Source organism: Salvia miltiorrhiza, chromosome 5 (assembly GCF_028751815.1).
Source record: "Salvia miltiorrhiza cultivar Shanhuang (shh) chromosome 5, IMPLAD_Smil_shh, whole genome shotgun sequence".
In the NCBI taxonomy this organism is placed as follows: Eukaryota; Viridiplantae; Streptophyta; class Magnoliopsida; order Lamiales; family Lamiaceae; genus Salvia; species Salvia miltiorrhiza.
Genome location: NC_080391.1, coordinates 45670270 through 45684735, shown reverse-complemented (window position 1 = coordinate 45684735; position 14466 = coordinate 45670270). Strand labels below are relative to the sequence as shown.

At 36.5% G+C, this 14466-nt stretch overlaps 1 protein-coding gene across 1 annotated transcript; it reads left to right on the top strand.

Annotated features, from left to right (window-relative positions):
- Window positions 1-9288: 9288 nt before the first annotated feature.
- On the top strand, window positions 9289-10647 carry LOC131025996 (protein ALP1-like). The gene has a single exon (XM_057955776.1). It carries the CDS (start codon window positions 9289-9291, stop codon window positions 10645-10647), a length of 1359 nt encoding a protein of 452 aa, XP_057811759.1.
- The last annotated feature ends 3819 nt before the right edge of the window (window positions 10648-14466 follow it).

The window sequence follows — 14466 nt, the reverse complement described above, 5'->3', positions numbered from 1 at the left end:
GCCGGCGGAGACGAAGAGTTCGAGCTCGATTCGGAGTCCAATAGGCGCATCCTAGCGACGAGTTCGAGCTCGATTCAGAGTCTAACGGAGCGCTGCAGAGGAACAACGTCCCCTACTCGCGGCGCGGCGTGTCGTGGGAGACTGATCTGTGCTGGTAGCGGAACATCACCCAATTTTATTATTGGAGATCTGTGCATATAGTAGTTTGAGTAAAAAAAAGTTTATGAAGATTTGATTATTCAATCTTCAGTTTCAGTGTCGTGCTCTTTACGACGATGGAGATAGAAAATTTGATAATTTTAGATTTCTGTGGCAAATAGGAATTGATTCGAGCTTAATTGTATTTATTGTCTATTAACTATTCAATCTTCATTTTTTAAGATTTGATTACTATTTCTATATAGTTGCCGATAGAAACTTATATGGTGGTTCTGAAAGTATCTCCTAAATCTCTCTCTCTCTCTCTCATCATGAAAGTATATGTATAATTAGTTGGATGTATATTAGCTGTCTTCGAATTTTAATTATCTCTACTAATAAACATTTGCATATATCAGAACATCAATTATTTTTTTAATGTTCTTAAATTCACGATTAGATCTATGAATTCACAACTTAATGTTTTTGAATTCACAATCAAATCTATGAATTCACAACTTAATGTTTTTAAATTCACAACTAGATCTATAAATTCACAACTTAATGTTCTTGAATTCACAACCAACTCGATGAAATTCACAACTTAATATTCTTGAATTCACAACCAGATTTATGAATTCACAACTAAAACTCGAATTCACAATCAAAACAAATCATAGTGTTAGTTGTGAATTCAAACTTTAAAAACTTGAATTTTAAAAACTTGAATTCACAACTAAAATAAATTCTGGTTGTGAATTCGACTGGTTGTTAATTCACAACCAAAAATTTTTGATTGTGAATTAAATTGTAGGGTTTAGGGTTCACAACTAGGGTTTACGATTTCAGTTCAGTTGTGAATTTACTGTTTCAGTTCAATTGTGAATTTACTGTTTCAGTTCAGTTGTGAATTCACAATCGTAATAATTCACAACTAGGATTTAGGTTTAGGGTTTCAGTTCAGTTCAGTTGTGAATTTACTGTTTCAGTTCAGTTGTGAATTTACAATTGTAATAATTCACAACTAGGGTTTAGGTTTAGGGTTTAGTGTTTCAGTTCAGTTCAGTTGTGAATTCACAATCGTAATAATTCACAACTATGGTTTAAGTTTAGGGTTTAGGGTTTCACTTTAGTTCAGTTGTGAATTTACTGATTAAGTTCATTTGTGAATTTACTGTTTCAGTTCAGTTGTGAATTCACAATCGTAATAATTCACAACTAGGGTTTAGGTTTAGGGTTTCAGTTCAGTTCAGTTGTGAATTTACTATTTCAGTTCAGTTGTGAATTCACAATTGTAATAATTCACAACTAGGGTTTAGTGTTTCAGTTCAGTTCAGTTGTGAATTTACTGTTTCAGTTCAGTTGTGAATTCACAATTATAATAATTCACAACTAGCACTACTACAAATTTGGTCTTTCTCTACACGGCATAGACTACGATTTTTTGGGAAATCTGTAGTTTATACTAATAGACTACGGTTTTCTGCCACCACCGTAGTGTATGTGCGTTTTTTTCATGATTATAAACTACATATACATAAACACTGTAGTCTATCATAGGTATAGTCTACGATTTTATAAACTGTAGTGTATGAGCGGATTTTTTTCAACTTTTCTCTACAATTTGCTTCAAAACGTAGTGTATGTTCATGTGTAGTTTTACTTTTCTCTACGTTGATTTTAAAACATACAATAAACTGTAGTGTATGAGCGGATTTTTTTTCTACTTATCTCTACCGTTTGCTTCAAATGTAGTGTATGTTCGTGTGTATTTATACTTTTCTCTACGATTATCTTGAAAATGTAGTATATTAATTTTTTTTTCTTTATAAAAAATGAATGGTCTATATTTTAAATAATAATTTTTATTTATAGTTTTTTTAGGGTCTATATTATAAAAAAATGAATGGTCTACGGTTATCTTGAAAATGTAGTATATTAATTTTTATTTATAGTTATTCAAAAAATAATTATAAGATATAATTTATAAATATAAAATAATTAAATATTTTAAATAATTAATTTGTCTGGTATATCAATTTTTTAGATCATTTAAATATTAATTAAGATAAATTTACAATGTATGTAAAATTTTAATGAATGAATTTATTTTGTAATTTATTTTATTTATCATTTAAATATGTAATAAAAAGGAATTTATATGTTATATATTAATAAAATAAGAAGAATTTATATTATATAACAATTTATGTTTGAACTTAATTAAAATACACTTTTTTTTTGAAATAGAACTTAATTAAAATATTAATGACACTTAATCAAATAATCCAATTTCAGTTAACATAAATCCCTCCCACCCACGATTAACCCTAACCCCCTCTATCCCTCAAACCCGCAGTCCCTCTCTCTCAAACGTTGTCCCTCTCCCTCAACTACTGTCAACGCCGCGGCGTTCCGGGTCACCGTAGATGTGCACCGGTGGGCCTTAGCCGCGAAAAGCCGGTTCTTTGCCGTGAAACTGCGGCGGATCGGGACCCACTCGGTCGAGATTCATAAGTGCGATGGTGTGGCGGTCTATGTGGAGGTTGTCGTGCCCATGTACTCTGCAAAATTGAAGAGCAAGCTCCTCGCCCTCGGCATGGACGTCTCCATGCATGATCTTGGCCATTTTGAAGGTTTTTCTCTCTCATAAGCACTTCAATTTTCTTTAGTTTCTTTGTAATGTGTTTAATGATTAATGATGGTTTATGAACTCAATGTGGATTGTTTCTATCCGTATCATGGACTGATAAACGAGTAATTTGAGTTCGAATTGGGAAATAGGATGAGATTTCGAGATTGTATTGGATGCTTGATTTGTTATTTTCTCGAGTATTCGATTTTGTCTCATCAATTGGGATAAAAACATATATGGAGTATCTTTTAACTAGAATTATAAGTTGTTAAGTTTGGAGACTTGAAGAAAAACCATTCACATATAAATTCAATCTTTTAATAAAAAAAATTGGATGCATACATGCTTTCAAGCTTGTTATGTGATAAGATTTTAAAAATGATATAAACATAGGGTTAACAATTTTTAGAGATGAAGAAAAACGTAGGAATAGAAGGAAAAAAGGGAAGACACATTGGAACTCTTTAGCCTCTCTTATCTTGGTATGCTAACAGAAGAGATATCTTTCATTACCATAGGCTCAAGTCTTAGCATTAGTTCCCATTCTTACAACTTAATATGGCGACTGTTTCCACTATACAAAAGGTACAATTTACAAATCCTTTTCTATTACTTTGTTATATTTTTAAATCATAGTTTCGATCGTCGAATTCACCATAAAGATGAACCATCATCTTGATTTTGCTTATGTGTTATCATGTCATGATTTTGCTTAGTTGTGTAGTCCTGCTCCATTTCCTAAAGTGTCCATTTTTAGGGCTATCAGTTAACATTAGTTTGAGCTTATTTTATTTTCTATTGTAGGAAAATGGGGAAGATAGACCTCATGACTCAGAACCTCCTACCCCCATGCACTCATTAAAATGGTCGGGTTCAAGGTTAGCCAATTGCTTTATTTTGACTCATGCACAATTGCATTTTTTATGATTGTTATTAGTGATAGCCAGTTGCTTTATTTTGACCCGTGCTTTGTTGTCTATTAATGAAATTCTTGTAGCGAATGTGGGTTTTTTATATTGCGTTATATGAAGGAAATCATCGTAGGTGCTATAGAGAGTGGTTCTATTTCTCTACATTCACTTGTAAGAATTTTATCTTACTTATCTTTATTACTCAAATTTTAGTTATATTTTTAACAATTCTTCATCATATATAGAGATAGATGGTATTTATTTGTTAATATGCAGGAACATCGAACTTATGCTCGAAAGAAGATTGGTGAAGTTCGTATTGAGTGGGCAAACCTCTTGTCGGAGTACATAATATGATTGTTTTTAGTGATAGCTATCCGATAATAGTACTTTTTTAGATAGATTTATTGTCTTGGTATATACTTGTACTTCATACTTGTATTTATGATTTAAGGATGGAACATTTGGTATTATGGTTGCATTGATACTTGCTATATAATTTTTTAATTTCATTATCATTGAATTACAAATTTTAAATAAAAATATTTCTACTATGATTTAATAATAAAACCATAGTTATAGTCATAAATAGACTATACTGATAAATATATTAAAAAAAAACCAAAAAAAATGTACTGAATATAAAACAAAACGACTACAGTTTAAAATTATAGACGATATAAAATCGTAGACTATGTATACACAAAAAACTGTAGTCTTTATATGCAAGTACTGCGGTTTTCAATAAAAACCGTAGAGAAAACTGACTATAGACTACTCTTAAGAATGAAATAATTACACTTAAAAACCGTAGTCTATGATTGACAATAGACTACGCTAAAAAACTGTAGTATATGTGCGCGTTACAGTAGTATATAGTGGTTATGGACTACGATTTTACAACCGTAGAGAAAAGAGGGGGTCTTTCTCTACATAACTATTCTCTACAGTGCGGAATGCTCATACTCTACAGCTTAAAACTGTAGAGTATGAGAGAATTTGTAGTAGTGTAGGGTTTAAGTTTAGGGTTTAGTGTTTCAGTTCACATCAGTTGTGAATTCACAATCGTAATAATTCACAACTAGGGTTTAAGTTTAGGGTTTAGGGTTTCAGTTCAGTTCAGTTATGAATTCAAAACCAAAAAAATCTGGTTGTGAATTAAATTTTGATTGTGAATTCGACTGGTTGTGAATTCACAAACAAAAAATTATGGTTGTGAATTTGATTGGTTGTGAATTCACAACCAAAATTTTTTTGTTGTGAATTCACACTGGTTGTGAAATGCGGGATTTTTTAAAGGGGTCATGTAAAGTGGATATTTTTTTAATTTTTATTGTGAAGGGTATTTTGGTAACACTGGCCATTTTTTAATATTTTTATCTTAGTGGACAATTTTTGATTTTACAATATGAAAGTGGCCATTTTAAAAATCCACTCAAAAAATTATGCCCTTAAAAGTGGTGGGCCTTAAGTCTTCGCCTATGTTGGCCCGCCCTCAGAGACGACCTAATTCATATTCACTATTTGATTTTAATTTTTTGAAAATTTTATAATTTTTTGCTATAATATAATTTTTTAATATTATTTTTTATACAAGAAATTTTTTAAGCTTAAAAAATAAAATAAAACTATTGTATATAATGTTGTGGTTAGGTGGTCATAGATAAACCATCTAAAATAGATATGGTTATGTTAGGATGAGTATTGTTAATATAGAAGATAAAGAAATTATTTAAATTTGAATAGGTATGATGTTTGACTGATTGAGGTGGTTGTTGTTAATAATGATCTATATAGAACCGTGCGGGTCTATAAATAATTTTTTTATATTTTTTCTATTTTAACATTATCTCTATATGTGAATATCGAGAAATTTATTGTAACAACAAAAAAATAAGTTATTTTATTTAAAGATTATTTTTGAATTTATTTAAATTACTCATTCCGTCTCACAAAAATATAAACAATGTCATATTGAAGTGTCTTACAAGAACATGAATATTTTCATTTTTGTACATTATCTCCTTATTTTTTATACGTCATTTTCATACTTATTTACAAAAAAATCATTGTAACTGTAATACCCCGTTCCTCGAGCTAAGTTTAGAATAATTTTGAACTTAGATTTAAGATGATTCACGCCGGATAAAGAAAAAGAATTTATTTTTAATTCCAACAAAAGTGATTTACAAAAGCTTTTGTAAATTTAGTTATTAAAATTTATATGCATTGCATATTTATTTAATTTAGCATTCAAGCATTTTCACGAGCTTTTAATTAGCAAACCCTGAAGAATTTCTACAGTTTCGACAATTTTATCCTGAGGGATTTTATTTGTCCAATCAGCCCCAAAAGTTAGCTAAAAGCATACATCCCATCAGCCACCACCCTATGCTATGCTACTAACTGCAACCTTGAGCCACGCTTTCTCTGCCAACTCAAGACTATAGTGCAGCCCAACTTTCATGCTTCCATCTTCACACAAATACTTCTCAATTCACAAAGTCCTCTCTTCCAAAAGAAAGGGGAACGAACTGGAGATTTCAGAGCCTTAACAGCTGCACATTTTCAGACCACACACCCCAAATTCAGTCAGCTCCTCCTCAGCGCAATCATCACAAGGTTTCATCTTTTGAACTCTGCTTCTTCCATTTCACAGACATGAGCAATACATGAAATCTTACAGCAACCCAACAGATATTCACAAGCATACATACATTCACAAACAAGCTTTTACACAAATGTAGATATGTATAAAGGATCTGTATATATTTATATGTACATACATCAAAGCATGTTTTATAAAAGAAAAAGAAAGGGAAAATGGAGTCTTGAGTTTTTGATTGTTGCTGTCGATCTGAGTTTTTGGAGAGTTTGAGTCGGGAAAACTGAAGGTGTGTAGTCGACGGCGGCAGCCCTGGTTGCTGTCGCCGAATAGAGAGATCGAGGGAGGCGGCGGCGTCCGTCGTCGCCAAGGGAGAGAGAGAGAACAGAGGCTGTTTCCACCGGGTTCGGTGAACAGAGGGGAGAACGGCGGCAGCCACGGGTTGCTGTCGCCGGAAGGTTTGAGAGAGAGCAGAGGGAGGCCAGGGCGTGGCGGCCCTGCCGCTGTCGTCCGGCCACGGACGGAGGGAGAGTGAGGGAGTCGCGGTCGGCGGCGGCCTTGCTGCTGCAGTCGCCGGGAGCGGACTGAGAGTGAGAACGGAGGGAGGCGGCGGCGGTACCTATCGTCGTTGCCAAGGAAGGAGGCCGGTCGACGGCTGCCTCGCCGGAGGGAGCTGCGGCGGCGGGAGTTGGCTGACTGATGGCTGAGAGAGAGGGGGGCATATTTCGAGCAGTTGAGAATTTGAGAGAGAGAGGCGACTGATGAGGAGGGGGGAGCGTGACTGATACAGAGAAGAAGGGAAGGGGTTGGGCTTTAGTGTTGGGCTAGGTTTGGAGTTGGGGAGTTGGGCTTCTCAGTTGGGCCGATTTTCCTTGTTTTAATTTTCAGATCTGGGCCCTTATTAATTTATTCAATTGGGCTGTGCAGCTTCTTTTTTTTAAATGGACTGCACTATTTTAATTAATTGGACTTGATAAGTTTGATTAATTATTTTAATTTTCATAATAATATTAAATTATTATTATGTGCATATTTTAAGTAAATTACTTATTATATGCTAAGCATGACATGAAATTGCATTACATTTTTGCAATAAAAGTATTTATGATTTAATTGGTTTTAATTATAATTCCAATTATTAAAGAAAGTCGAGTAAGAATATTGTTGGTGTTCTTAACTCAAGAGAAATGTTTTCAATTATTTATTCATTAAGTTTTGAAAACCCGGCTAAGTGAATCATAGAATATTAAGCACTACACCATGACTTAAGATTAGATTCAAGGAGACCTATTGAGAATAGATTTCTTGTAGACTTTGAGCATCAGGAGGATTAGCACTGCTATTCCGATTCAGAGATAGGGTTAAACGACAGGCATTGCCTATACAGGTGGGCTTATTTTCCAAATGTATGATTGAGCTAATGAGCTTAAATGTTTCATTATATACAAACTGTTTATCCAATAAATATTTTTGTGCACTCTACCATGTTTAAGGCTCGCGCAGTTAATCAATTGAGGTTCTCTTATGACCTAATACGTTGTTTGAGAATTGTGTACACTTGTTAGTTGACTCGGTGGGTTGATCTCCATCGGGCTCTAACCAGAGGCGTTATAAGGGTGCTCGGCTGGATGTGTTCCGGAGCATGAAAAATATGAGGCCTGCCTGGGTAGCATCCCGAGGTCAAAGTAAACTTGGCTGGGTTACGCCCTCAGTCCAAGCCAGCGGGAGACAGAGATCCGTCGGTGGCTAAAAGGTCCGGGATCACAGCGAGTAACAGAATAGAGTGTGACAACTGCGCGCAATCAAAGATAAACATAAATATATGAAATGTTTTAACATGCATAGAAGTTATTTCTCTTTAAAACCTTCTATGACATGTCAGTAAGATTGGATAAACTGCTCTTATAGATTGTGAAATGTTTTAAAAGTTGCAGCCCACTAAGTACATTAGTACTTAGCCCAAAAATACTTTCAAATGTTTTCAGGTTGATGGCGGGTGATGACGGGGCGGAGCTGAGGCTAGAGTTCAACTCCTTATTTTGATTTCCGCTGCAGAACTAGCCAGTATCCGTCTTTTGTTCCTTAACTTAAGACCTATCATGTTGTGATTCTAAACAATATCTTTTGTTGAGCCTAGACTATTGACTTTCAAGTATTTCAATCAGTGAATGTTGGTTATCTGAAGCATGACACTAAACTTGTGATCCTGGAGTTATTATGTTTGTTGATTGATTCGTATCACTTGAATACCTGTCTTTCTTCATCCAAAGGGGCTAAGCCCGATTGTTATCCATTTTATTCGGATTTCACAAGGATTTTCCCTTGTTTATTTAGATGATTAGTCGTACCCCAGTTATAGTTATTGTTTCAAGAATTGGGGTGTGACAGTAACACCCCGTTTTTCCCTAGCTAAATTTAGAATAATTTTTTAATTTAGAATTTAAGATGATTCACGCCGAATTAAGAAAATAAGTTTAATTTAATTCCAACAAAAATGATTTACAAAAGTATTTGTAAATTTATTTATTCAAATTTATATGCATTGCATATTTATTTAATTGAGCATTTAACATTCACACGAGCTTTTAAATTAGCTAATCCCGAAGAATTATTACAGTTCCCATAATTCAACCCTGGAGACTTTAATTGTCATATCGCGTCACTTCGTTGCTTTTAGAGCACCCACAATGGGGGCTCAATAGCCGGTGCGAGCCCTCATTTATTGCACCCCTCCCCAATGCCGCACCGGCGGTGCAATAAGGCAAAGCACTGGGGCGCTCCGGGTGCAGGGGGCCGCGCGCGTGTCTTCATACCTGTAAAAAAAAATTGCAAAATGAAAAATTTGAGAGCCGTTGGGGAACAGCCGTTGCTCAACGGCTGTTTTCCCTTTAATTTTTTTTTAATTCAATATTCATCTATATATACCCCAACCCCAATTCATTCTTCATTCATATATCCTAGTCAATTAACTCTTTTCCTTCCCATTTTTCTTCAAAAAAATGTCATCATCCACTAATTCTTCAAATCATTCTTCCTCAAATTCTTCATCAGACGAAGAAATTCATGTCGATCCTGCACAACTTCCTCCTCTTCCCGACCCTACTCTACATCCTGATTTATTTTTTATGAGATGTGCTGTGAATTTCATGCAAGTGGCGAGTTCTTATCGTTTCGAGCCTCCTCTGCTACCGAAGAAGAAGCGGAGAGTTGTTTTCCGTGATTGTGAAGGTGGAGCCGAGCGCCTCCATCGTGATTATTTTGCTCGTTGTCCCGTTTATGGGCCACAATTCTTCCGACGTCATTTTCGCATGAGCCGGTCTTTATTTCTACGCATTGTGAATGCGCTAGAAGTCGATCCTTACTTTCAACAACGTCCCGATGCTTGTGGCCGCTTCGGCTTCTCTTCGATCCAGAAGTGCACGGCCGTAATTCGACAATTGGCGTACGACACTACTGCAGATTGTTGCGATGAATACCTCCATATAGGAGAGACGACGGCGTTGACGTGCCTGAAGAAATTTTGTAAAGTCGTTATTCATATTTTTAGCGGCACTTATTTGAGGAGGCCAACAACTGCCGATGTTCAACGACTCACTGCAATGCACGAAGCCAAACTTGGATTCCCGGGAATGTTGGGGAGCCTAGACTGCATGCATTGGGGATGGAAGAATTGCCTCGTGGCTTGGCACGGCGCGTACACTCGAGGGGATCAAGGCGAGCCAACAATTATACTAGAGGTCGTTGCTTCACAAGATTTGTGGATCTGGCACGCCTTTTTAGGAGTCGCTGGCTCAAACAACGACATCAACGAACTCCACCAGTCCACGCTGTTCAATGACGTTTTATCGAGCACTGAAGCGGCGGTGCACTTCGCCGCCAACAATGCTCACCACACTAGAGGCTACTACTTAACTGACGGCATCTATCCTGATTGGCCGGTGTTCGTCAAAAGCTTCCAGTTTCCAAACGATGAGAAGAAGCGGAGGTTTAAGTTGATGCAAGAAGCTGTAAGGAAGGATGTGGAACGAGCTTTCGGTGTTCTTCAGGCTCGTTGGGGTATTATCAAAGGTTTGTCTCGTCTATGGAAGCTGGAGCACATGAGCGTTATCATGTTTACGTGCATCATATTGCACAACATGATAATCGAGGATGAAGGAGAAATCGGTGCAACTTTTGATGGAGACGGCAGTGAGGGATCACGTTCCCTTCCTCAGACACAGTTCAATTCCGAAGCACCACCAGAATTCGCCGCCTATATGGCCCGGAGTGCAAGCTTGAAGGATAGTCGACTGCACGCTCGTCTCTGCGATAATTTAGTCGATCATATATGGGCACACTTTGGTCCCATCGACCAATAGCTCGTAGATTTAATTATTTCAAAAATAATGTAATATTTTAATATTTTTCATTTTTTTTTAAAATTGTAATGTTTAAGTTTTTAATATTAATGAAATTTAAGTTATTAAATTTAAAAGTTGTCGATTTTTTAATTAAAAACAAGAATAAAAGTAAATAGAAAATAAAAATTAAATTTAGAGAGCCAAGGGTGGGCTCTCCCATTCTGAAGAGTGGGTGCAATAGAAGTGGGGACCACAATTGTGCACCCACCTTGACTCACCATTGTGGATGCTCTTAGCAACTCTTACCATCAAAGCCACTCCCTATAATCCTCAAGGGTCTAGTCCTACACTCTATAGCCTTTTGAGAGAAGCTTCTCTCCAAAGCCATATCCCATGCTCCAATCAATTCATTCCTACCTTCACAAAATCTTTCACAATCTCTCTCTCGCAAGTAGCAGAATTCAGGAGCAAAAGATAATTTCATAGGTGAGCTTTAAACTTGAGTTTCTTCCATTCTTCCTTGGTTCATCTTGCAAATTGAAGGAAACAATATCTGCAAATTCTATCCTTTTCTATATCTCCATTTAAGAAGTATCAGTAGCAGTGATTCTAGCGGCCATACCTTTCAAACTTCATCAACTCAAACCAGAAAACTCTTGAAGGTTCATCCTAACTCCCTAGTGTTGTCATATTGAGATGTAAAGAATCACATAGCCAACTGCCCTACATAATGAATTCAGATTTCACATATCACGAATGATCAAACTGACATATACAAAAAAATACATATGCATACACTACGTTTATATATATATGTCGCAGCCCATTTCCCAACGCTAGTAATAGCGGGTACGAGTATCGATACGACTATTTTTAAAAGAATAGAAGATAAGATGTATAGGTCAAACATCAAGCGGAAGCTCGCATCAAAGGTGTTAAGAAAATCATCATAAATGAACCCAAGGGTAAAATTGTCAACATCGTTATAACTTTTTAATTATCATGAATTTCATGAACAAAAACAAAATGGGTATAGCTCATTTTTCATAAGGAAGCCTAAAATCAAGAGTCTCACAGCAAAAGGCGTAACAATTATATGTATGAAGACATATAACCGCGAGTATATTGCTTGATTAGAAAGGAATAAAGTATCCTCTCACTAAGGTTTATCAACATCCGAAGGAAAACAAAGTACATCATCCTTAAGATTCTAACATCAAAGGAAAACAGCAAGGAAAACTTCATAAGTGAAACCATCCCCACCAGCACCAGACCAATCTCGCCCCATTGCTTAGTCTGCACATTTAGAAATATATGCAGGGCGAGAGTAATAATACTCAGTGGGCAAACGCCGGAAAAACATCAAAGGCGCTCTTAGAGCTATATGTTTGGAACTTGCCATATCATCAACAATACACAGAAATAAGTTATCATCAAAGAATCTGTGCATGCAGTTTTCATAATCATAACATCATAAAGAAACGATAGCGCTATCAAAGTATTCATCATGCATGTACCACATCTACAACTCATCATTATCGGTACTGAGAAGTAGGCCTCCCTCTCAAGTACCGTGACTGGCCGACCCGAAGACGGCTCACAGTCACCTCTGTGCACAAAATCCCGCTTGTGGCAGGACCGAATTCGTCTCATCAGTAGAGGGTAACATACATGCTCAACATCAAAAATTGGCAAGTTAAACAGTTCTTAAACATCATTTATCTCAAATCATTTGATAAACTCATAAATATCATCATCAATCATTTTAGAAAACTCATACGATAAATGTATACTCAAAATATTGCCCACCTGTAGTCCTTCGCTTAAGCTCGGATAGGAATAGGTGACTTACTTCTTCGTCTCGCTCGGATCTTCATAAATCATCAACAAGGTTCATGTGATAAAACAACCTTAGTTAGTACTCAATACTGAAATCCAACCTCGTCTCAAAAATAACTTCTCACTCAACGTCTATTTACCCAGTAAAACTAAATCCCTAGGCATACTCGACTTCTAAGGATTCCCACGTCTTACTCTCGATTTAACTCTCAACTCGGATCATACTCATAGTAGCCAAGCACATAGGTATGCATAATCACATAAGCATACAACTTCACATAACATCACAACAACAAACATAAGTTTGACTCGGAGACCAGAGCAGAGAAATGCTCGGTGGTCAAGGTGGAAAAACTCAGCAGAGCGGAGCGGAGCAGCTCGGCAGAACAGCGGAAAAATACTCGCCAGGGCAGAGAAATCAACTTGCCAAGGCAGCGAAATCATGAACTCTCTGGCATAGCAGCAGAGAAATGCCAGAGGAATGGCGAACTCTCTGTCGCCAGAGGAATCAAATCATTAGAGGATTCGGACATCAGAGGAATCAGACCTCAGAGGAATCAGACATCAGAGGAATCGATCGTCAGAGGAATCGATCGTCAGAGGAATCGAACTCAGAGGAATCGAATTCAGAGAAATCGAACTCACTGGCAGGGCAGCGGGGAAATGAATTCTCTGGCATGCCAGCGGGGAAACGATTTCTCTGGCATACCTGGGGAAACGATTTCTCTGGCATACCCGGGGAATGACTTCTCGGCTGAGTAGAGCAAGACTCAAGACAGAACGATGCAGTCAAGAGCAACTTGAAAACTCATCCACTTTTTCATTCTCAAAAATCATCAGACACTCTCCAACATCGAAAATACTTATCATGCATCATCATAACTCACTCACGAACTCTTCAACTCTAAAATCATCAAAAACACGTAACTCTTTTCATACGTTCTTACTCCACATCAAAACATCATTCAAGACATAACTTACAGATTTTTCCCAAATTCACAAATCAAACTAAGTTTTTCAAAAACTCATATTTCAAGACTCAGTTTTGTAAAGCGCATCTTAATCACTTCAAATCATCACGTATAACGCACAAATCATCACATATAACACATTTCTCATCTCGATTTAAGAAAAGAAAGATTTTTAAAGGGTATGAGCCCAAGTTTTTGAAAATGAAGAAAATGGGGGAGGGGAAGTTTCTCATGCTTAAAACATCTTTTTACACACTTATATCACCACATACATCTCACAACTAGTCTAGATCCAAAAGATCAGAACACTTACTCAAAAGTTTCAAGAAACGGGACATCTTTTCTCGATTTCCTCAGGTTATAACTCCACTAAACTTCTGGAAACAAGCGTAGAAAGTGTTTTAGGCTAGTTTTAGCGAAGTATTATCACACAGTTAGGACTGTAACAGCTTGAGCTTCGTCTCCAATGGAGGAGAGAGAGAATGTAGTGAGGGAGAGAGAAGAAGTTGAAGGGCTGAAAAAGATGAGAATGACGGAGAGAGAGAGAGAAACTCTTCGGTTTTAACAAGATTCTTATTCCTTAAGATAAGAAGCATTAAATGCTCAAATAGTATCTTGTCTCCCCTTGGCAGCAAGTCTCATCCGCCAATTATCCACATGTGGGAAAAGAGATTATAAAAATTGGTAGTGAGTGTGGGAATGTGTGCGGTGGTAATTTAAATCATGTACTACCACAATTACTCAAATACAGTGCACACGTATCAAATAAATCACATAACGTCAATTAAAAGCTCACACAGTTGTCACATAACAACAGATCAACACTCGTCATAAATCTAATTGTCACTCTTAGCTTAATCCTCTTTATAGTGATTCTCAATCACTACCCCGACTCTATCTCTCGTCTTTCATTTCAACTCTAAATCAATTATCATCTCCATCTCAACTCTCACATCATTCTCAATTCTATCAACATCTTTATTCTACTCATATTACCATCCATCGATAACTCCCTCTCGATTTTGGT

Excerpts from the sequence above, each read along its gene's own strand:
- LOC131025996 (XM_057955776.1), top strand. The coding sequence starts at position 9,289 with ATGTCATCATCCACTAATTCTTCAAATCATTCTTCCTCAAATTCTTCA.